The sequence below is a fragment of the Dendropsophus ebraccatus genome, chromosome 15, assembly GCF_027789765.1.
Source record: "Dendropsophus ebraccatus isolate aDenEbr1 chromosome 15, aDenEbr1.pat, whole genome shotgun sequence".
NCBI lineage: Eukaryota > Metazoa > Chordata > Amphibia > Anura > Hylidae > Dendropsophus > Dendropsophus ebraccatus.
The window spans coordinates 36072372-36096119 of record NC_091468.1 but is presented as its reverse complement, the minus strand read 5'-3'; the positions used below and the strand labels follow the sequence as shown (position 1 = coordinate 36096119).

At 43.8% G+C, this 23748-nt stretch overlaps 1 protein-coding gene across 1 annotated transcript in view; it reads left to right on the top strand.

Moving 5' to 3' along the window:
• Window positions 1-23748, top strand: part of MTR (5-methyltetrahydrofolate-homocysteine methyltransferase) — a 48666-nt gene that overhangs the window by 16140 nt on the left and 8778 nt on the right. The window contains exons 9-26 of the mRNA XM_069954473.1: window positions 255-355; window positions 7899-7960; window positions 8159-8226; window positions 8317-8396; window positions 9126-9238; window positions 10690-10830; window positions 11204-11389; window positions 13065-13244; window positions 13458-13574; window positions 16813-16953; window positions 17045-17134; window positions 18181-18333; window positions 19505-19612; window positions 19702-19802; window positions 20050-20117; window positions 21250-21370; window positions 22681-22762; window positions 23526-23624. Of these exons, the coding sequence (XP_069810574.1) occupies window positions 255-355; window positions 7899-7960; window positions 8159-8226; window positions 8317-8396; window positions 9126-9238; window positions 10690-10830; window positions 11204-11389; window positions 13065-13244; window positions 13458-13574; window positions 16813-16953; window positions 17045-17134; window positions 18181-18333; window positions 19505-19612; window positions 19702-19802; window positions 20050-20117; window positions 21250-21370; window positions 22681-22762; window positions 23526-23624 (2011 nt within the window). The remainder of the gene's footprint in view (window positions 1-254; window positions 356-7898; window positions 7961-8158; window positions 8227-8316; window positions 8397-9125; window positions 9239-10689; window positions 10831-11203; window positions 11390-13064; window positions 13245-13457; window positions 13575-16812; window positions 16954-17044; window positions 17135-18180; window positions 18334-19504; window positions 19613-19701; window positions 19803-20049; window positions 20118-21249; window positions 21371-22680; window positions 22763-23525; window positions 23625-23748) is intronic.

The window sequence follows — 23748 nt, the reverse complement described above, 5'->3', positions numbered from 1 at the left end:
ATAGTCGGGAAGAGGATGCGACAGCTGCCTGAACCACTCCCCGTCCGCCTGCTCTGTCTTTGTAGTCTCATAGCATATGTTTATTAACTTGACCATAATGGTCTCTTCGCATCTGGTGTGGTCTGTCCGCATCTATACCTCCTGATCACAGCGCAGGTCAGAAGTGAGACCTGCTGTGATCAATAACTTTTGACATGTCTGATGTTTATACATTCTCTACTCCACTGACTTCATTTATCTCTTTGTTGTCTTAGCATTGGCTTAAACTGTGCTCTGGGAGCTGTTGAGATGAGACCATTCATTGAAGCCATTGGGAAATGTACAACATCCTATATTATCTGTTATCCAAATGCAGGTAAGCAGTGGTTGTATACTGTTAACATTCTATGGCGAAAAGACTTTGGAAGAAAAGGATTTAGGGGTAGTGATTTCTGACAGCCTTAAAATGAGTCACCAGTGCAACCAGGCGGTGGGAAAAGCAAATGGTATGCTGGGGTGTATAGCTAGAGGTATAACCAGTAGGAAGAGGGAGATTGTGATCCCGCTGTATACAGCTCTAGTGAGACCACATCTGGAATACTGTGTCCAGTTCTGGAGACCACACCTAAAAATGGACATTGATAAAATAGAACAAAAATGGTGGAGGGTGTGAGGCATAAACCATATCAGGAAAGACTTAAGGATTTGAATCTGTGTAGTCTGGATGAAAGAAGGGAAAGGGGGGACATGATTGAAACCTTTAAGTATGTTAAAGGACTAAATAAGGTTCAAGAGGGGAGTGTTTTTAGTAAAAAAAAAAACTAAGCTCAAGAACAAGAGGACATAGTGAGAGGTTAGTTGGGGGAAAGATCAGAAGCAATGTGAGAAAATATTATTTTACTGAAAGAGTAGTAGATACCTGGAACAAACTTCCAGCAGAGGTGGTTGGTAAATCTACAATAACAGAATTTAAACACGCCTGGGATAAACCTACATCTATCCTAAGAAAGAAAATACTAAAAGGGCAGACTAGGTGGACCCAGTGGTCTTTTTCTGCCGACAATCTTCTATGTTTCTATGTTTGTGGAGAGAATTGTTATTAGACATTACAGTAACTTATGTTCTTACTTGTCTTGTGGTTTCTTTCTTTATATTGGAAACCATGACCTGCCGCCAGATCCATATTATGATGGATACCACTGGCACCTAGGCTTATAATCTAGTCTTTTGGGTTTGGTCACGGCGTCCTTTGTTTTGACAGCACCAAATGTAGCCTTTGATGGCAGTGTGGACCTTAAATTATACTTAAAAATGTAGGTGATGGTATTGGGGTTACACAATCTTGATAATTTATCCTCAGGATAAGCCATCAACCATAGATCTGCAGGGATCTGGCTCCCAGCATTCTCGCTAAACTGCTATTTGAAGGGGAGATGGCACTCATGCAAGCACTGCAGCTACTTTAATGGCTACCAGCTCTCATACCTTCATTACCCTTTTTCTATTAGCAGTGTTCCAAAGTACCTTGGTTAACATCAAAAAGGCTGCAGGGTTTGCACCGGCCCCTAAAACAGATGATCGTGGGGGTGTCAGGCTTGGATCCTGCTGATCTGATTCTAAACCATCTGTGCTTATTTATTACTTTTTAAAGGTGTTGGCGACTTTGTAGTAAAATAGTTCAGTGTACAGTATTAGTAAGTATACTCACAGCCCTTACTGACAGCAGCTTCCTGTGTACCTCATAGAGAGGAAATCAGACTCCCCTCTGCCAGGCTGTGCTGTCCTGCTCTGTGGTGATTCTGTCCATAAGATGGCCGACATGGAGAAGCATGTGACCATGCCCCACCCCCAGTGTCCACTACTGAGCCTGTATATGTCTATGGAGGACACCGAGGGAGGGGCATGGTCACGTGCTCCTCCATGCTCAGCCATCTTAAGGACAGAATCGCCACAGAGGAGGGGTGCCAGATGTCAGTACTGCTAGACACACGGAGCTAATGTTAGTAACTGCAGTGAGTACACTTACTGTACATTGAACAATTTTACTATGAAGTGGCCAACTCCTTTAAAAGTCCACTATATCAAAACAAATTAGCTGAGTGCACTAGGGTGTATAGCGGGTGTAAATAGGAGACTCCCAATCTCCACATATACAGTCCAAGCAGAAATTCACCACGCTTACAAACAAACGTAAACATATCACCCATAATGCTCATGACGCGGACGGCATCTGGTATCTGGAGTGAAATCGTATCCAGATACCAGATGCTGTCCGCGTCATGAGCACTAGGGGTGATATGTTTTCTATGTACAACGTTATTTAAGTTGTTTGCAAATGAAAAGAAAGGAGATTTTTAGTAAAAAGATCCTAAAAAAAAGTTTTTCTCTCCTCATCTTCACGACGGCACCACAGGAGTTAACTCGTTCCCTAGGGACAGGAAAAGCACAAACACGAGAGGTTAAAAGCCCCTCCCCTTCCCACAATCACCAGTGCTTTTCCTGTCCCTTCGGGAAGGCACGAGAGGTGGGGATCTGCCGTGAAAAGAAGAGATCCCGAAGAGAAAATATCAAATCTTACCCCCCTAGCCGGTTCGATCGGGGTTCGTCCTCCTTCCTCCCTGGGAGCGGCTATGGATCAGGGTTCGGGATGGTCTGGTCCTTTCCATCCCGGTGTGAGTGGTCCGCGCAGGGTCCTAACCTTGATCCGGTTGGCTCCCCGGGCGCACGCGGACCAAGTCACCCGCCGCCAGGTAAGTAGAGGCCGTGGATCCTCCGGGTATCGGTGCGGCCTTCTTCCGGTACGGCCGCATGGTGTCTGACCTTCTTCCGGTCATGCGGCATTCACCGGAAGTGAGGCGGCGGGGGTCACGGTGACGTCCTCACGCTACGTGGGGACATACTGACGTCACACGCCGGAAGTAAAAGCTTCCGGGCGCCAGATTGAAAATGCGGGGATGCATATAAGAAGAGCGGGTCGTCCGTCTGATGAGGTCTGAGTTGGGCAGGATGGATTCATCTTCTTCTTCGACAGTGGCTGCCGCGACTGATAAAGACTCCCCATGCATCCCACGCAGTGAGTACTTATTTCTGCTGATATGACTACTCTTATGGGGGATCTGGTTCTCAACTATTCACTTCTCCCTACCTTGAGCACTGGGTGTATCCTATTGATCCTATCTCCCTTATACCTTTTAGGATAAGGATAAGGACAAGGATTCTGCTCAAAAGGAGAAAGCAAAGGCTCCTCCTCCAAGGAAGTGTGGGACCTGTAATAGTCGCCTATCTTCTTCTTATAAGAAAAATATCTGCTCATCTTGCATTGGTGATATCGTAAAGGAGGATAGAGCTTCATTTTTGGCCGAAATCAGACAAATGATGAAAGATTAAATTAAGGCCTCTCAATCTGTAACAGCTCCAGCATCTGTTCCCCATGTGGTCCCTACGGTTCCTCCGCTGGTGGCTCCTACTCCTCTCAATATAGCTCCTCCTGACCCCTCTTCACCCAGTGTATCAGGGGAATCAGTCAGATCTAAAAGACGTAGATCAGCATCTCCAGAATCTGATTGTGAGTCGGGTCATGTATCAGATTCAGTGATCATGTGCGACGAGGAAGTGGAGACTATAGAGCGGGTTAAGAGATATCTATTCCCCTCTGATCGTACAATACCCTTTGTCGAAGCTGTAAGACAGGCCCTGGGTATGGAGAAAGTCAAGGAGGACATAGCTCCTAAGGATAGACTTTTTGCCGGTCTCAAATCCAAAGAGAAAACTGTATTCCCCATTCATGAAGCACTGCAGAGTTTGGTGCTGGATGAATGGAAAGAACCCGAAAGAAGGTTCATTATTCCGGGGGAGATTAGGAAAAGGTTACCCTTCAAGGAGGAGGATATTTCTAAATGGGATGAGTCACCTAAAATAGACGCTCAGCTAGCTAAAGTCTCCAAGAAAATGGTGCTTTCCTTTGAAGACTCCTCTCAATTAAAAGATCCCATGGATCGTAAAGTGGAGAGTTTATTAAAAAAATCCTGGGACTCTAGCTCCTTTTCCATTAATAACATCGCTGCAACTAATGTAGCAAGGGCCATGCACATTTGGTTGGAACAGCTGGAAAATAGTTTAAAGGAAAAATCCTCGGTTGAGGATATTTCTGAACCTATAGCATTACTTAAAGATGCGGCAGCTTTCCTGGCAGACTCCTCGGCAGAATCAATTAGAGCAGCGGCCAGAGATGGAGCTCTTACTACAGCAGCCCGACGGGCTCTATGGTTAAAAGATTGGTCTGGAGATAACATTTCAAAATCTAAATTATGTGGTATACCCTTTGAGGGGAATTTTGTCTTTGGTACAGGCTTAGACAAGATCTGCGAAAAATCATCGGATAAGAAGAAGGCCCTTCCAGAGGGTAAAACACCAAGGAAGACCTAGCCATATAAAATACCTAGATACCAGGAACTGACCAGAGGCAAAGGGAAGTCTGGAGGTCGCTGGAGCTACAAGAAGGGAGGTAAAAGCAAGAATATTTTTTACTCCCCCCAAAGGCTCCCAGGAAAAACAATGACAAGACCCCGGTAGGGGGGAGACTGTCCAAGCATGGGGAAGCTTGGAATCAAATAACCCAGAACTCCTGGATCCTAGAGATAATTCAACAAGGTTACAACATAGAGTTCACTCAGTCTCCTCCCAAAAGATTCCTAATCTCCCGCCAATCTTCCCCAATTCTACAAAAAGAACTAGTCAACAGTGTAAAGAAACTTATACTGTCAGAAGTTGTGTCGCCTGTCCCAGTGACAGAACTAGGGAAGGGACATTATTCCAACCTGTTCTTGTTGAGGAAACCAAGCGGATCATACAGACTGATTATAAATCTAAAACCCTTGAACAAAGTAGTCAAATACAAAAGGTTCAAGATGGAATCGATAAGATCCACTACTCCTCTTATACCAAAAGACGCGGTGATGGCATCATTAGATCTGACGGATGCGTATTACCACATTCCTATCCATTCAACGTCGCAACAATATCTAAGATTCGCACTACAGATGGAGGGTAAAGTTCAGCACTTCCAATTTAAAGCTCTCCCATTCGGGATATCTTCAGCTCCCAGAATATTTACGAGTGTAATGGGAGAGGTGGCCTCCTACTTACACTTGAGAGGGGTAAGCATTGTATGTTATCTGGATGATCTTCTCTTAATTGCAGATTCTCCACAAAGACTACTACAGGATCTGGAATTGACAGCAGATCTACTAAGGAACCTGGGATGGTTGATAGAAGATCTGATTTCTCTTCGTTTATCAAGTACCCAGAAGGTATTTTTGGGAATTCTTTTGGATTCCGCCATGCAAATGTCCTTTCTCCCGTTAGACAAGAAGTTATTATTAATCAGGAAAGTAGACAACTTCAGGGGGAAGAGATCTTGCAAGATCCGAGAGGCTATGTCTCTACTGGGATTCTTAACAGCCTGCATTCCGGCCGTTCCATGGAGCCAGGCCCACTCCAGGACGCTGCAGGGACAAATTCTCTCTGTTTGGAACCATCAACAAACAGGTCTGGACAAACTAATGTCTATCTCTCCACAGGTACAACAGTCCCTCAGATGGTGGCAGTGTCCAGAAAATCTTGCAAGAGGTGTTCATTGGAATCCAACTCCCAGAATTACAATGACCACGGATGCAAGCAAGACAGGATGGGGAGCCCAGGTGGAAGGACTCCTTCTACAGGGACTATGGTCTCAGAACATAAAGACGAGATCATCCAATTACAGAGATTCAATGGCGGTCTGGATGTCTTTGGAACGAGCAGACGAGCAGAAGATACTCTAAGAGGTGCACACGTCCAGATATTATCGGGCAACATTACAACAGTGGCCCATCTGCGACATCAGGGCAGTGCAAAAAAGAACTCGCTCCAAAACATCTCAACAAGGATTTTTGCCTGGGCAGAGGAAAACATCTTATCCCTCAGTGCGACACATCTCAAAGGCTCAGAGAATGTAAGTGCGGATTATCTAAGCAGACACGTAATTCACCCGGGAGAATGGTGCCTCAACAGCAGGATCTACCAGCAGTTAACCAACAGATGGGGACATCCACTGGTGGATTTATTTGCCAACGCCCAGAACAAGAAGGCTCTGAACTTCTTCTCCCTGAATCCCAGGGATGGAGCGATGGGCATAGATGCCCTATCCCATCAGTGGAATTTCAGTCTGGCTTACGCCTTTCCTCCAATTCCTCTAATACCAAGAACTCTTCAGAAAATTCAGAAGGAAGGAGGGCTGACGATCTTCATCGCCCCCTACTGGCCGAGAAGATCTTGGTTCGGCCTCCTACAGAACCTGGCAGCAGAACCTCCAATCCTCCTTCCAGAGGAACCGGATCTCCTTTTCCAGGGCCCTCTTTTCCATCCCGATCTACGGACTCTCAAACTGTCAGCATGGATCCTGAGAGGTGCATGCTCAGAAGTAGAGGGCTATCGGAAGAAGTGATTTCCACCATACAGAAAAGTCGGAAACCAGTAACAAATAAAATCTATCTGAAAGTATGGAAGGTATTTTCAACCTGGTGCACAACAAAACCAATCCTTCCAGCAGAACCAAATATTGCTCAGATACTGGATTTTCTTCAAGCAGGTCTTACGAAAGGACTAAAACCCGCCACTTTAAAAGTGCAGGCGGCAGCCCTCTCAGCTATCTATGACTGTCCTATCGCAGAACATTAAGAAATTCATGAGAAGTGCCCAACGTCGGTCACCCTCTATAGAAAATCTACACCCACCTTGGGACCTTAATACGGTGCTTGAGGGTCTCGCCCGTTCACCCTTTGAACCTTTAGAGGAAACGAACATAAGATTACTATCCTATAAAACCGCATTTCTAGTTGCCATAGTCACTGCTCGAAGAGTAGGAGAATTACAGGCCCTCACCATTCGGGAACCATACTTTGTCTTACAGGATGATAGAATCTATTAAGAACAGACCCAAATTTCCTTCCTAAGGTTGTGTCACCAATCGCATTTCACCAATCGCAAGAGATAATTCTACCATCATTCTGCTCCTCACCAAAAAAAGAGGTGGAACGGAAGTTTAATACATTGGATGTAAGAAGAGCTGTTCTTCAATACATAACAGTTTGCAGTCCCTGGAGGAAGGATCAATCATTATTTATACAGTTCCAGGTTAAAAATAAAGGGAAGAAGGTGTCCAAGAGCGTCCTAGCACGATGGATTCGTAATGCAATCGAACAATCATACTGTCTTTTAAATCTGGCTTCACTGCTCCAAATTAAGGCCCATTCTACTAGAGCCATCTCTACCACTTGGGCAGAAAGAGCCTCTGCTTCAATAGACCAAATATGTCGGGCAGCCACTTGGTCCTCTCCGCATACCTTTACGAAGCACTACAGGCTACAGCTTCAGAGGAATGAAGACCTCACCTTTGGAAGGAGGGTTCTTCAGGCCGTGGTCCCACCCTAAGGTAAATGGTTGGCATTCTCCTGTGGTGCCGTCGTGAAGATGAGGAGAGAAAAAAGTATTAGTCTTACTGGTAAGACTGTTTCTCCGATATCTTCACGACGGCACCAACACCCCACCCTATACTGTGTATGAATATATATATATATAGTACTCACGTGGTGCCAGAAGTGGTTATAATACACTGGTGATTGTGGAAAGGGGAGGGGCTTTTAACCTCTCGTGTTTGTGCTTTTCCTGTCCCTAGGGAACGAGTTAACTCCTGTGGTGCCGTCGTGAAGATATTGGAGAAGCAGTCGTATCGGTAAGACTAATACTTTTTTTTGTAAGCGTCGTGAATTTCTGCTTCAACTCCTTTAAGAGACCATGTCTGCCTAGCTGACTATCGGACATTGTTTGTACAAAATACAAATTCATATTTTCTTTGTAATTTTTTCCCCCCACCCTTTTAGGGCTCCCAAACACCTTTGGTGGTTATGATGAAACACCGGAAGTGACGGCTAAACACATTAAGGTAACCTACTTTGCAGTTCTTAGCACTGATATCATGTATGTGCCAGGGATTAGAAACGTCTGGAGTACCGTGAAGTTATACACCCATAGATATATTACTTCTGTTATATTCAAATATTCTGGGGAAATAGAACATGTTGAGTGTTGCCTTTCATCATGTTTTACTAAGTGCACGGTCTAATGATTATTTAATTTTCAGGATTTTGCTATGGATGGCTTGGTGAATGTTGTCGGTGGCTGCTGTGGAACCACTCCAGCGCACATCAGGTAAAACTATCTGAAATCTATTTTTTCTTCTTAACATTTGTTTTTTTTTTAGTATGTGAGAATTCACATTGTATATATCTGCTTTATCAGAGAAATAGCGGTAGCGGTGAAACACTGCAAGCCAAGGCTTCCTCCCTCCACTGTCTTCGATGGCTATATGCTGCTTTCTGGTATGTTCAAATTCACGCACAGTTCTTAGAAACCTTCTCGCATGTGATCGGATACTGTGTAGTTGCTGTTTACTTTGTAGCAAAACATTAACTATGTAATCTATGTTGACTAGGCGTATAATAGTGTATACAGTACATGTCTTTTACTCAGTACCTTTCCAAGCTGTAAAAGACTATACATATAGGGGGGCATTTATTAAGACTGGCATACTTGTACGCCAGTCTTAGATAAAGCCCCGCCCCCTTTCCCCCAGACTGATTTACAAAGAGGCGCACGCCATACTTGCTCGGGAGCAGGTGTAGATTTGTATCGTGATTCATGCCCACGATTGCGCGTAATTCATGGGATGTGGGAGGAGGTGTGCCTCATCCTTGCCGCCCCCCTCCCGCCCATCAGGAAAGCTGGGGATGTGGCTGGTCTATGCCACAGAAAAGGGGCAACCCCTTTTCCATGGCGTACGCCAGTGGCACATGTTGATAAATGTTACCCATAGTGCCCATAGTCATCCATGTTTAGTATAAATACTGTGTACTATGAGAATATAGCACAGATATACCATCTAGTGGTAAGAAGTTAGTTTCTACAAGGTTGACAGTATTTTATATGGTTAGACTGAAAAAGCAATATAATGAAAGATACATTATGCCCTAAACTGTTAGAAACACTTTTGTTCTGACTGATGCCTTTATAAATCTGTAACATATATTAGGGTTGTTTTCCTCGTACAGGTTTGGAACCGTTTCGAATAGGGCCATATACTAATTTTGTTAATATTGGGGAACGATGTAATGTGGCTGGGTCAAGAAGATTTGCCAAGCTCATTATGGCTGGACAATATGAGGTAAGGTTTATAGAATGTCTTATGTGTTTGATGTTGACAAAATATGATATGCTATACATATGAGGGGATTAAAGGGGTTCTTTTCCCCCCTAAATCAGCTGGTACCAGAAAATTATATAGATTTGTAATTTACTTCTATTTAAAAATCTTAAGCCTTTTAATAGCCTTTTTAGCCTTTTAGTGCTGTATGTCCTGCAGGAAGTGCTGTATTCTTACTAGTCTGACACAGTGTTCTCTGTCCAGGGAACTGTCCAGAGCACTAGCAAATCCCAATAGACATCTTCTGCTTTGGACAGTTCCTGACATGGACAGAGCTGGTAGCAGAGAGCACTGTGTCAGACTGGAAATAATATACCACTTCCTGCAGGGCATACAGCAGCTGATAAGTACTGGAAGACTTGACATTTTCAAATTGAAGTCAATTACAAATCTATATAACTTTCTGACATCAGTTGACTTGAAAAAACTATTTTTTTTGCTAGAGTACCCCTTTAAAGGGGTTGTCCGGCGAAAAAAATTATTCACAGAATAACACACATTACAAAGTTATACAACTTTGTAATGTATGTTATGTCTGTGAATGGCCCCCTTCCCCGTGTCCCACCACCCCCACCCGTGTACCCGGAAGTGTGGTGCGCTATACATTACCTGTCACGTGCCGACCACGGTCTCCGATCTTCAGTAGTGACGTCTTCTTCGGGAGGCCAGCGGATCTTCCCGAGTGCCGGCCGCCCTCTGCAGCGTCATCCGAAGCTCAGCCGCGATTGGCTGAGCATAACTGTGCTCAGCCAATCGCGGCTGAGCAGCTGATGACGTGGCCGCGTCATCAGCCGCTCAGCCGCGATTGGCTGAGCATCACTGTGCTCAGCCAATCGCGGCTGAGCGGCTGATGACGCGGCCACGTCATCAGCTGCTCAGCCGCGATTGGCTGAGCACAGTTATGCTCAGCCAATCGCGGCTGAGCTTCGGATGACGCTGCAGAGGGCGGCCGGCACTCGGGAAGATCCGCCGAACTTACGAAGAAGACGTCACTGCTGACGATCGGAGACCGTGGACGACACGACATGCGGTGAGTATAATGCACCACACTTCCGGGTCTAGCGTGGGTGGGGGGAAACACGGGGAAGGGGGCCATTCACAGACATAACATACATTACAAAGTTGTATAACTTTTTAATGTGTGTTATTCTGTGAATAATTTTTTTCGCCGGACAACCCCTTTAAGGATTAGTCACATTTGTAGTGCAGGAAAAGATGGTATCCAAGTATGATTACAGATTCTATTTTACACCCTTGACTGTTTCAGCATACCTATGCCTTAAACACATTGTATCACTTTCCTCTGCTTGTTGTTCAAACTGAAAGCAATATAGCAAAAAAACTGACTTAAAACAAGGTGTGTGATCTGTCAGCATCTTATTCAGTGGAAACCTGGTATGTCCTCTCAACAGGAAGCATTGACCGTTGCAAAAGCGCAAGTAGAGATGGGTGCGCAAGTCCTTGACCTCAATATGGACGATGGAATGCTGGATGGCCCCAGAGCCATGGCGCGGTTCTGTAATTACATTGCTTCGGAGCCTGATATTGCTAAGGTAAATCCTTTTTATGGTGCTGTACTTTCTGTATTAGGGTGTAGAGGGAGTGTAAAGAGAGATATAACTTCATATTTTTAAATGGTCACTGACGTTCCCTTACCTGTAATTTGCTGTCCCCTCCTTGTTGTTAGGGGAAATCAGTCTCTAGTAACAAAGACAGCAATGGAGCATACCATGTTCCCTGTGCACGGTAGGGGGAACCAGCAAGAGAAATAGCTGTTCACCATGGAGGGGGTTCTTGGGCACAATACCATGAAAGCTGTGAAATCACCTTGTCATTACTCTAAAGAGTTCTTTTATTAAAATATAGGTACACTTAAACAGGGGATAGCATGTAAAATATTTTAATGCCCAGCATTTAACCCCACAGGTACCACTGTGCATTGATTCGTCCAACTTTGCTGTGATTGAGGCTGGACTTAAATGTTGTCAAGGAAAATGTATAGTGAACAGCATCAGTCTCAAAGAGGGGGAGGAAGACTTCCTGGCAAAAGCTAAAAAGATCAAAAAGTTTGGAGCTGCAGTAGTCATCATGGCTTTTGATGAAGTGGGGCAGGTAGGTCTTCTATATGTACTAGTGTTCCCTTACAGGCCACCTCTGAATGTGACCACACACATCAGCCCAGGTGTACTAAACTAATTCATTCTTAGACAGGCAGACTACAAATGCACCAGATTTATTAATTTGGTACATGCTGCTTGATAGATCAGACACTGTCACCTCCTTTTTGCATTCTGACTTCTCTACACAAGTGTAATGGGTAAATTTGGTGGTTTTCAAACCCTATGTTATATCATACGTCATGCTGCTTGTTCAAGTAAAAAGTGTTCTTTTATCAACTGCAGATTGTGTTAAGTTGGTGGGGCTTCGTGACATTAGCGCCACTTAGCCCCGCCCACAGTGCCACTGTTGGCCCCTCCCCCATGACGTCATATGCGCCTAAACCCCGCCCCCTCGCCGGCCAATGGAACAGGCTGGCCTAAAGGTCTAGGCCTCACCCCTTGTAGGTCAGCCCACCAATGGGTGTCGAGGGGGTGGGGCCTGTGTGCCGATGATTCCACGGAGGGGCGGGGCCAATGGTGGCGCTGTGGACAGGGCTAAGTGGCACTCACTTAACACAATCTGCAGTTGATCAGTTTTTACTTGAAAAAGCAGCAGGACGTATGAAAGAAAATAAGGTATGAAAACTGCTAAATTTACCCATTACACCTTTGTAGAGAAGTCATAATGCAAAAAGGGTTTGACAGTTTCACTTTAAGCTGTCCAGTCTAAGTTTAGACCAACTACTGGTTGGCTTCACACTATGGGGGAGATTTATCAAACATGGTGTAAAGTAAAACTGGCTCAGTTGCCCCTAGCAACCAACCAGATTCCACCTTTCATTTCCCAAAGAGTCTGTGAGGAATGAAAGGTGGAATATGATTGGTTGCTAGGGGCAACTGAGCCAGTTTCACTTTACACCATGTTTGATTTCCTCCTATGAACCTGAATTCGGTTGCTTTATTTTGGCATAAAAAAATTGCACGAAAGCTATACGTCCTCTTTGTCAAGCCATACCTATTTTTACAAGGTGATGCACCCTTGTCTGACATGGAGCTAAATTATCTAAAAAGTGTTAAATATATGTGGTGCAAGGCATGTACACCAATATTTTGATGCAACTTGCACCAGAAGTCTGGCATGTTGGGAATAGTAATTGTATAGATTAGGTAAATCTAAGAAAATCCATTTTATAATCCAAGGGTCCTTTTACACGGGCCGACTATGGCCTGATCATTATAGTAAATGAGCGCCAATCTGCTAGGTCGGCTCTCGTTTAATGGACCTATGTGACGGACCAATAATTGGGCAGTAACTGTTGCATGGACATTATTAGCTATGTCCATGCAGCCCTTGCCCAAACACCTGATACCTCCGTGACCTCTGGGACCACCGCGGCCTGTCAGCTGACACTGCAGCTACCAGGACTGGGAAGCTGTGGTGCACAGGAGAAAGACCGGGAGTGGGGAGAAGTAAGGTATCAGATGTTTTTTCAGCCGTCTGCCGCGCATCGCTATCACACGTAGCGATGCACGGTCGGAGCCCTGATGATTTTAGGTCCAAACCTAAACCAACAATCAGCCGATGGTTGTTGTCATTCTTGTGGTCCTTGAAATACATGAAGCGATATTTATCTGAATGTGCTGACTTTGTAAAGTGTGTAATATGTTATTTATTTCCACTCACGCAGGCTACAGACACAGAAACAAAGGTCAGCATCTGCACAAGAGCCTACAACCTCCTGGTTAATAAATTGAAATTTAATCCTAATGACATCATTTTTGACCCAAATATTCTAACAATTGGTACTGGCATGGAGGAGCATGACAAGTATGCCATACACTTTATTGAAGCTACCAAAACAATAAAGGTAAGTAGTAAAAGATCTTACCCTTGGGAACAGATGAATGGACAAGCAAACATTTCAGTTATTGCTTTACATTTATTTATAATGCTGGGAGTAAGTTTTTTTTCTCTATGAAGTTTTTCGTGATTTATATTATGCTGATAATATAATATACACAACTATGTTATTATATATATATTATTGGTGATTATTGTAAATGATGTCACTCTTCGTTAGGAAACTTTGAAAGGAGCTAAGGTCAGCGGTGGTCTGTCCAATCTTTCCTTCTCATTTCGGGGTATGGAGGCCATTAGAGAAGCAATGCATTCCGTATTTCTGTACCATGCTATTAAGGTAAGGATGTATTTAGAAATCTTCAATCTTTTTAGATATATTTAGCTTTTTCATAGCTGATTTCTTAGGTATATGTAATCTGTAGCACAACTCAACATTTACACATTATGGGGGAGATTTATCAAACTGGTGTAAAGTAGGATTGTCTTTGTTGCCCCTAGCAAACCAATCAGATTCCTCTTTTTGTTCCTGATTGGTTACTAGGGGCAACTGAGCCAGTCCTACTTTACACCAGTTTGATAAATCTCTCCTTATATTTACATTGTTACACAGTTTAAAGGGGTAGTGCACCAAAAAATTTTTTCTTTCAAATCAACTGCTGCCATGAAGTGCCAGAGATTTGTAATTTACTTCTATTAAAAAATCTCAAGCCTTCCAGTACTTATCAGCTGCTGTATGCCCAACAGGAAGTTGTATTATTTCCAGTCTGGACAGCAGGAGAGGTTTTCTATGGGGATTTGCTCCTGTTTTGGACAGTTCCTGACATGGACAGAGGAGGCAACAGAGAGCACTGTGTCAGACAGGAAAGAAAACACCACTTCCTGCTGGACACACAGCAGCTGATAAGTACTGGAAGACTTGAGATTTTTTAATAGAAGTGAATTACAAATCTCTGGCACTTTATGGCACCAGTTGATTTGAAAGAAAAAAAAATTTGGTGGACTACCCCTTTAACCCTTAGACGACCCAGGGCGTATAGTTACGCCATGGAAGTCTGTCCCCAGACGACCTAGGGCGTAACTGTACGCCCTGGGTGTTATTCCCGCTATGAAGCGCGCTCCGGAGCGGAGCGCGCTTCATAGGAGGTGGGGGCCGGCTGCAGTGAGCAGCCGGGACCTCACCGGCAATGACACGCTGCAGCGATCGCGCTGCCGCGTGTCATTAACCCCTTAAACGCCGCGATCACGGCGCGACCGCGGCGTTTAGGTGTAAGTGACAGGGGGAGTCCCCTGTCACTTACCGATCGGGACCCCCGCAATGTGACTGCGGGGGTCCCGATCGGTAAAACGGACTGCTGGAGGTCTCTTACCTGCCTCCATGCGGTCCGATCGGCGCTCTGCTACTCTAAGCCTGCACAGGCAGGCTCAATGAGCAGAGCGCCGATAACACTGATCAATGCTATGCCTATGGCATAGCAATGATCAGTGTAAAAATCAAACTAATCTATGTAAAAGTCCCCCAAAGGGACTTCAAATGTGTAAAAAAAAAAAAAGTTATAAACACTAATACACTACCCCAAAACCCCTCCCCCAATAAAAGTTGAAATCACCCCCCTTTCCCATTATATAAATAAAACATATAAAAATAAATAAATAGATAAACATATAATATACCGTAGCGTGCGTAATTGTCCGATCTATTAAAATATAACAAGTGTCATTGCGAACGGTAAACGGCGTACACAAAAAGAGGGGAAAAAGTGCGCAGATTACCGATTTTATGTTACATTATATATATAAAAAAATTAATAAAAAGTGATCAAAACGTCCGATCTTCACAAATATGGTATTAATAAAAACTAGAGATCATGGCGGAAAAAATGACACCCCATACAGCCCCGTAGGTGAAAAAATAAAACCGTTATAAGCGTCACAATAGTCCCATTTTATTTATAATTAATTGCCAAAAAAAAGGATTTCATAAAAAAATACATATATAACATTAGAGAATCTGTGTAACCTGCATATGGTTGTGTTCGGACTGACCTATAGAATAATAGTGTCATGTCGCTGTTACCATATAGTGCATTACGTAGACACAGGAACCCCCCAAACGTTACCATATTGCATTCTTTTTTGCGATTTCACCAATTTATATCTTCATAAATTATATATTTGGAATTCTATCATACATGTTATGGTAAAATGAAAGACGCCATTACAAAGTACAACTATTCCTGTAACAAATAAGCCCTTACATGGCCTGTAGATAAAAAACTGAAAGTGCTGGAGCTCTTAGAAGGGGAGGAGGGAAAAACGGAAACACTAAGATCAAAATTTGCGCGGTCCACTGGGTCATTTTGGGCCTGGTCCTCAAAGGGTTAAAGAGGTTGTCCAGAGAACAGAAAATGCATCACCTTTTATAGCACTCTGCTTTGGCCCTCTCGAGACGAAAGGGGACATGAACCATACGTGTGATTTTGGCAGCATACAGTTGCCAATAGATATTGCATATAGGTTTGATCTTACCTGCAGCAATAATCATGATATGGTACCCACCCTTTCTGCTTCCCTTTCTGCTAAAAACATAAGTAGAAAAATTCCACCTCTGATCTGATCAAAGGTCTGCAGCAAAATCCTTACGTGTCCTAACATAACTGGGACGCTGTCATTTGATTATTTTTTTCAATATGAAAAATGGCTGCAGTATATAAAGGTGATTTGTAAGATCTTATCCTCCTGGCTGCTCCTATATTTCCACAGCGGATTTACCTACACAATTCATAGGTAAAAGTGCAGCTTTTCTGCCGCATTTGACTTCACCCTAAATTTGCAAGAAACCTTAAAGGGGTTGGCCACTTTATAGTAAAATAGGTCAGTATACAGTGTTAGTAGGTGTACTTACTGTATATGCCAGTGCTGCTCAATTCCAGTCCTCAGGCCTCACCAACAGGTCATATTTTGAGGATTTCCTTAGTATTTCACAGGTGATACAATTATACTCAGTGCATCAGGTATTATCAGAGGTGTTCTTTGTATGGGATATCCTCAAAACATGACCTGTTGGTGAGGCCTGAGGACTGGAATTGAGAAGCACTGGTATATACTGACAGCAGCCCCCTGTGTGCCTCATAGAACTAAAATCAGGCTCCACTCCTCCAGGCTGTGCTGTCCTGCTCTGTTTTGTTTCTTTCCATAAAATGGCCGACATGGAGGAGCCGACAAATGTTTTATATCTATGAGGTACACAGGGAGCTGCTGTCAGTATATACAGGGAGTACACTTACTAATACTGTATAGTGAACTACTGTTAAGTGGCCAACCCACCCACTGTTGACTGTATAGGTTTTCCATTTGTTCTAATGAGTGATGCATTTATCAGTGCTTGCTATATTATGTTTTACTGTTTATACGATTAGTTTGATGCCAATGGTTTGGCAAGAGCTGATCAAATGGGTGCATGCAAAGTCCTATCTCTAAGGGTAAACCAACTGTATTAGTCACTTTAAAGGGAACCAGTCACCCCCTAAAGGAGAGTGATTTGGCCCCAGTTCTAGTGTTGTCTTTTTCATCTGTAGATTGGCATGGACATGGGGATAGTGAATGCAGGAAACCTTCCTGTCTATGATGACATTGATAAAGAGTTACTTCAGCTATGCGAAGATCTCATTTGGGATATGGATCCTGAAGCAACAGAGAAGCTTTTAAAATACGCACAGGTAAATGTTTTCAGGGACACTTAATATATGACAGGTAATACCTTACACTAATACCCACAATGCTGATTGGTATATGTTCTTCCCTGTTTAGACCACAGCTAAAGGTGGTAAAAAGGTGATCCAGACTGATGAGTGGAGGAGCGGGTCTGTGGAGGAGAGGCTAGAGTATGCACTAGTCAAGGTAAATTGGTAGTCGGTAAGAGAAATAACATTAGTTTACTCTTTAGCACATAAATACCATAATGGATTTACCATTTGGATGTGATAAGTGGCTAGGAACTGATCGAGTTTTTTTTCAGTTATTGACATTGAACTGCTCATCATATTTTCTGTGAAGCTGATTTCAGGGAAAGGCATAAGTAATCATCAATCGTTTGCATATCCCTCCCCGTCCAATGCTTCAGGGCCAGTTCACACTGAGAAATCAGCACTGAATTTCAGCGCTGATTCCTTACAGAAAATTCCGCTGAAAATATAGTGCATTGACTTCATTGAAATTTGCTCTCTGCAGTTCACACAGCGGAATTTCCGCACAGAACTTTCTGTGGGGGATCCGTTTTCCGCCACAAGAAGTGACATGTCATTTCTTCTGGCGGAATCCCATTGAAATGAATTGAGCAGTGAGTTTCTGCTCTGAAATTCAGTGTGGAAATTCAGCGCGAAATTGGAAAAAATAATGAATTTGATTACATAAAAAATAAATTTGCGCGGAACTCTGCCAGAAGTGATTCCAGGCGGAACACTTTCCTCGCGGATTCCTCGGTGTGTGAACTGGCCCAAAGCCAGCTCTATGAGATTGGCAAACATTTACTTACAGCCCTTTTACACAGGCTGCAGATGACTAAGTGCTGGTCTTAGTGATTGGTGCTGAACTGCTTCACTGTCGGCTACACATCAGCTGTTTGCATGGGGTGGTGCGCGACCTATGGTGATAATTAAGATGATCGCCAATGAACGAACATTTGCTCATTTGTCAGCTTATCGCTGACCCTTTTACAAAGGCTGATTATAGGGGGCACTCATTTGCCTGATGATTGGCAAAAGGACATTTAGCTGAACATCCAAAATAATGGCACGTGATCACATTGCTCATCAGCTTGTTTCTATAGCCATACTGCTGAAAAGTATTGCCTTTGACAGTATTCCATTAATCCCTTGTCTTATGCAATTATAGTTATACCCACAGCCATGTAATACTTCTGTTTTCTCCTTTGTATATTTGTTCAGGGTATTGAAAAATACGTCATTGAAGATACGGAAGAGGCAAGAGCAAATAAAGAAAAATATCCAAGACCTCTCCATATTATTGAAGGGCCTCTCATGAACGGCATGAAGGTTGTTGGAGAGCTGTTTGGCGCAGGGAAGATGTTCTTACCACAGGTATTGGCGAGAATTGTAGAAAATGGTGTCTTCTGTTATATGATGATTAGAGCTACCCCGACACCCTCCTCCCCCCCCCCCCCCAGTTGTTGTTGGGGCACAGCTTGGAAAGCAATTTCCACAGAAGTGACAATAAGCTTCCCCACCAATCTGCTAGTTATTTCCCATCCGTGGATTGGGATTAACCTTTTGATGATTAGAATATTCCTTTAGGTTGCGTTCACACCTACCGGATAGTCAGAATAGGTCTGGGTGCCTGTTTCTAATGCTGAAGTCCAGCCACATTGACATGAACGGGGCTAAGAAGGAAAACCAGACACAGCTGCATGAAGAGGAGTGATGTGTTGACACTGCAGTGACAGGGCTATGGAGACTTCTTATTTCTCAGTGCCGTCCACTGATTGACTGAGCGGGACCAGAGCCAGGAGGTAATGTATGCTCTAGGCGGCGGGCTGCGGGCGACTGGGGGTTAAAGCACATACTCACAGCGGGATGTCAATCCCGCTGCCAGTATGTGCTCTATAGGGATGAATGGGACTGGATCCGCAGCAAATCCGCAGTGTGAGATCCGCTGTGGATCCGGTAGGTGTGAAGGCACCCCAAAAGAGGTTTTCGGGGTGTTACAGTGATCTCCTTACAATAGGCCGTTAGTATGTGATTGGTGGGTGTTCATCTCCTACACTGAGAAATAAGAAGTCTCCATAGCTCTGTCACTGCAGTGTCAACACATCTCTCCTTCATGCAGCTGTGTCAGGTTTTCATTCTTAGCCCCATTCATGTCAATGTGGCTGGATTTTAGCATTAGAAACAGACACCCAGACCTATTCTGACTAAGGCTACGTGCACACTGCGGAACGGCGACGGATAACCCGTCTTGCATTCCGCAGCTCGCACCCGCCGGCGGACTGCTGCGGGCACATGCGTCTCCGCCTGTGTCATAGACTCCAAGACATGCGTCTTGCTGTCACTTCTGACTGTTATCTGACCTTGGCAGCCACATTATGTAAGTCTATGGGGCCGGAAAATGACACTGAGACAGGAGTGATCGCGCATCTTGCAGACTTTTCCCCACTCGTTCTCCTGATTGTGGTCTGGGTGTACATGTCGTTTTTGTCTGCTTGTTTTTATAGCAGTGCCCATTTAAATGTTTGCTTTTTGTATTTGGGTAAAGGTGATAAAGTCTGCTCGAGTTATGAAGAAGTCTGTAGGATATCTGATCCCCTTCATGGAAAAGGAGAGAGAAGAGATGAAAGCTATCACTGGAAATACAGAGGAAGATGTGAGTTCACAAAGGTTAACTTTATGATATACTAAAGCTGTAAAACATCATGTATAATTTATATATTGCTGTTTTTATGATCTTTTTAGAATCCGTACCAAGGAACCATTGTGATAGCTACAGTTAAAGGAGATGTACATGACATTGGCAAGAATATTGTTGGCGTAGTGCTTGGCTGCAATAATTTCAGGTACGTGTCACATACAGCACTGTGCATAAGTAATAGGCAGGTGTGGAAAAAATGCTGAAAAGTAAGAATATATTCAATTTAATTATTTGAAGACTATTTATTAATTCATAAAATGCAAAGTGAATAAATAGAAGAGGAAAACAACAACAGAATAAGAGTAAATTCACAGTACTAAGGGGAAGTCTGACTACTTGAGTGAAACATTTATTGTGAATGTGACGTCATTTTTTTTGCGCATGGGTTTCAGGGTTATCGACCTCGGTGTCATGACTCCTTGTGATAAAATTCTGCGTGCTGCCATTGAAAACAAAGCCGGTAAGTGATAATTGGCATTCATAGTTTTTTTTTTGTTTATCTCTTTTTTTTAAAGTTTTACTCACTTTTATAAAGTATATTTGGCACTCAGATACCTGACTTATTAACCTCTTCCTGACATCGACTGTACATCATGATGTCAGTTAGGGAGTGGGGAGTGATCCTTCACCTTAAAGAGTCACTGTCGTATAAATTTTTTATTTTTTTTTGCAGAAATCAATAGTCCAGGCGATTTTAAGAAACTTTGTAATTGGGTTTATTAGCCAAATCTGCCATTATCTGCATGTAAAAAGCCTTTTCCCAGGTCCTTCCTCTTTTCCATCCACTGCAAAAAATCTGAAAATTGTGACTTGTTGCAGGAGTCGTACCCTGTCTGCTCCAGGGAGAGGGGAGGGGGGAGGAGGAAGGAGGGAGTTAGCTGGCAGCAGAAAGCAGATAACAGAGGATTACAGGCACAGAGCTTGGTGACAGCTGTAATCTGAGCTCAGACAGGACACTGGTGACTGTCCCAGGAGATAATGGTGAGGTATTTGTAGATTAACTCTTTGTTGTCCTGTTTTGGTCTTTTCTTTAGCTCTCTCCATAGGAGAACAATGAAGACAGGGGAGAGAGAGCTTCAAACTGCTTTTTCATGATAAAAATGCATTTTTTTGGCTAATAAACCTAATTACAAAGTTTCTTAAAATCGTCTGGACTATTGATTTCTGCAAAAAAAAATTCACGACAGTGACACTTTAAAGGGTTCAGTGTCTCCATCACCCAGTTGTACACCCCCCCATCCACACACACCCTCCAAAAGCCCCAAGAAACCTGTCAGTGCACAGTACGAAAGTATTGCAGTGCATTGTACAAGTGGTTTAAGATCCATGAGGCAAGTTATCAGAACATGAATAATGTGTGTAAATAAATAGGAAGGCTGCAAGACACTCACTGTTTTATCATCTCTCACTAACAAAAATACATTTGATTATAACAACGTGCCTGTTGTTTCCTTCCTCTAAGGTTAGCAGTGCCCAGTTAGTTTATATCCACCCTATAGGGATATGTATGCATTTATTTATGCGTTCTTGTGTGACCGGTTTTACTATTATAAGTTACTAGTAGACTCTGACTTGTTCTTTGTCTGCTATAGATATCATTGGTTTGTCAGGCCTCATCACTCCCTCCCTGGATGAAATGATCTTCGTTGCTAAAGAAATGGAGCGTCTCTCAATAAAGCTTCCATTATTGATAGGGGGAGCCACCACTTCTCGGTATGTATAACCTCTAGCGGGTGAAATACATAATAAGAGTACGTTCACAGGTACCAGATCCGCAGCGGATTTCTCACTGCGAATTCGCAGTGAGACCCGCTGTGGATCCCTGCCCAGTAAACTCTATGGGCAGACAAACTTGCAGCAGGATGGACATCCCGCTGCGAGTTTGTCCACAGCCTGACCCATTAACCCCCGCCCGCCACAGCATATACTTCACCTGGTTCCCGCTCTGGCTTGCTTCGGGGGTTCTCAGCACGTCCCACTCGGCCAATCAGTGCGCTGCCCCGCTGCAGTGCACTGATTGGCTGAGCGGGACTTGAACACCGGGAGCCCTGAAGTAAGCCGGAGCGAGGAGGAGGTGACGTATAGGCTCAGGCAGCCCGGGGGTTAACAGGGCGGGCTGTGGACAAACTCGCAGCAGTATGTCCATCCTGCTTTGAGTTTGTCTGCCCATAGAGTTTACTGGGCAGGGATCCGCAGCGGGTCTCGCTGCAAATTCACATCAAGAAATCCGCTGCGGATCCGGTACGTGTGAAAGTACCCTTATACAATATCTTGGGACTATAATGCACGTGTTAGCAATGTGTAATTGTGCATGTATACTCTTATTAGCCTATGCTTTGTGATGACCTACCTGTTTATGCACGACATAAAGAGAAAGGAACGGCTGCATATCCCATCTATGGCTGATACTAATGCCGCTAGGCCTATTTTAAAATTCAACACCAGGGTGTCTGTATATAATTTGATCAAACCATAATAGCCCTGTGTACCACGTTCAGGTCCCCTGGTTCACATGGGTCCCTACGCTAACTCCACACCGTGTCGGTCAGTGACCGCCAACTCTGCAAAGCGTGCACATGCAGGGAAAGGAGGCCATGGGATGGCCCTGTAACCCCAATGTCACAGGACCAAACCCAAAATACCCCACCAGAACCCGGCCAGCACCACCGGCAGGGAAGGCTGCCCCCAAACAACACAAGTATGAATAAGGTATGACACTCACCACTGCTGCTTACACAGAATGGGGAAGACAATAGGTACTGACATGTGAGCTGTCCATAGAGTTTACTGGGCAGGGATCCGCAGCGGATCCAGTACGTGTGAAAGTACCCTTATACAATATCTTGGGACTATAATGCACATGTTAGCAATGTGTAACTGTGCATCTATACTCTTATTAGCCTATGCTTTGTGATGACCTACCTGTTTATGCATCTAGTTCTGTGTGTTGGACTATAAGCTTTTATTTCTATGCTCCGTCCCGTTATTCTTGCATAGAGCTGTTTATTACTTTTGTTTTGAAGGACACACACTGCTGTGAAGATAGCTCCACGTTACAGTGCCCCAGTAATCCATTGTTTGGATGCCTCCCAGAGTGTTGTGGTTGTAAGTACATTATTTAATAGGCCGATCTGTTTTTCTTTATACTTTTCACACTCCTCTTTCATCTGTGGACCTGATATACACCTTTTTGTTTCTTTCATAACCATAAATGTGTTAAAGGGGTTATCCTGTTTTAGAAGAATTTTCATATAATGCTGCCTTGTTGGAAAATATTATGAACATCTTATTCTTATCTCTCCGTGCTCCCACGGTGTTCTGTTGCCGCGTCTCTGGTGTGCCTGCTGACTGCAGCCGCCGTCACGAACGAACTTGAATTCAGTAGATGTTTCTCAGGTGTTGGTGACAGGAGCATGAAAGAGAATGAATGTGGAGAGTGAAGCACAGGATCAGAGTCTAGCATAACCCTAAGACACTGAGCCTATTGTCTAGGGGTTATGGTGGTATCACAAACAGAGATGGAAATGTCATGTTTGGGTAGGTTAGTAGATGGAGAAAACCTTTTATTAAAAGGGTTATCCAGTGCTACAAAAAATGGCCACTTTTGCACCACTCTTGTCTCCAGTTTGGATGGGGTTTTGAAACTCAGTTCCATTGTAGTAAATGGAGCTTAATTGCAAACCACACCTAAAGTGGAAACAAGAGCGGTGCAAAAGTGGCCATGTTTTTGAAGCGCTGAATAACCCTTTTAAGAGGACATATGTATCAGTGGAAAGACTTTGGCTAGCTTCAGTGCAAAAATCGGCACCTTAGCTTTGTGCCAGAAATTTCAAGAGAGAAATGTTAATGTGTCAACATATTTTATTAGTGTTCCCGGCTGCTGGATGAGAATGCCAAGAATGACTTAATAGAAGAAATAGCAGAAGAGTACGAAGACATTCGCCAAGATCACTATGACTCCCTGAAGGTAGGTCCGCTGCACTGTAGAAGTAATAAGCAATGCTTTTATGTATGGATCTCTGCGGCATCTATTTTGGGTTATCACCCCCTCCGTGATATAGTAGAACAATACAGAATCAGAAATGCTCCAT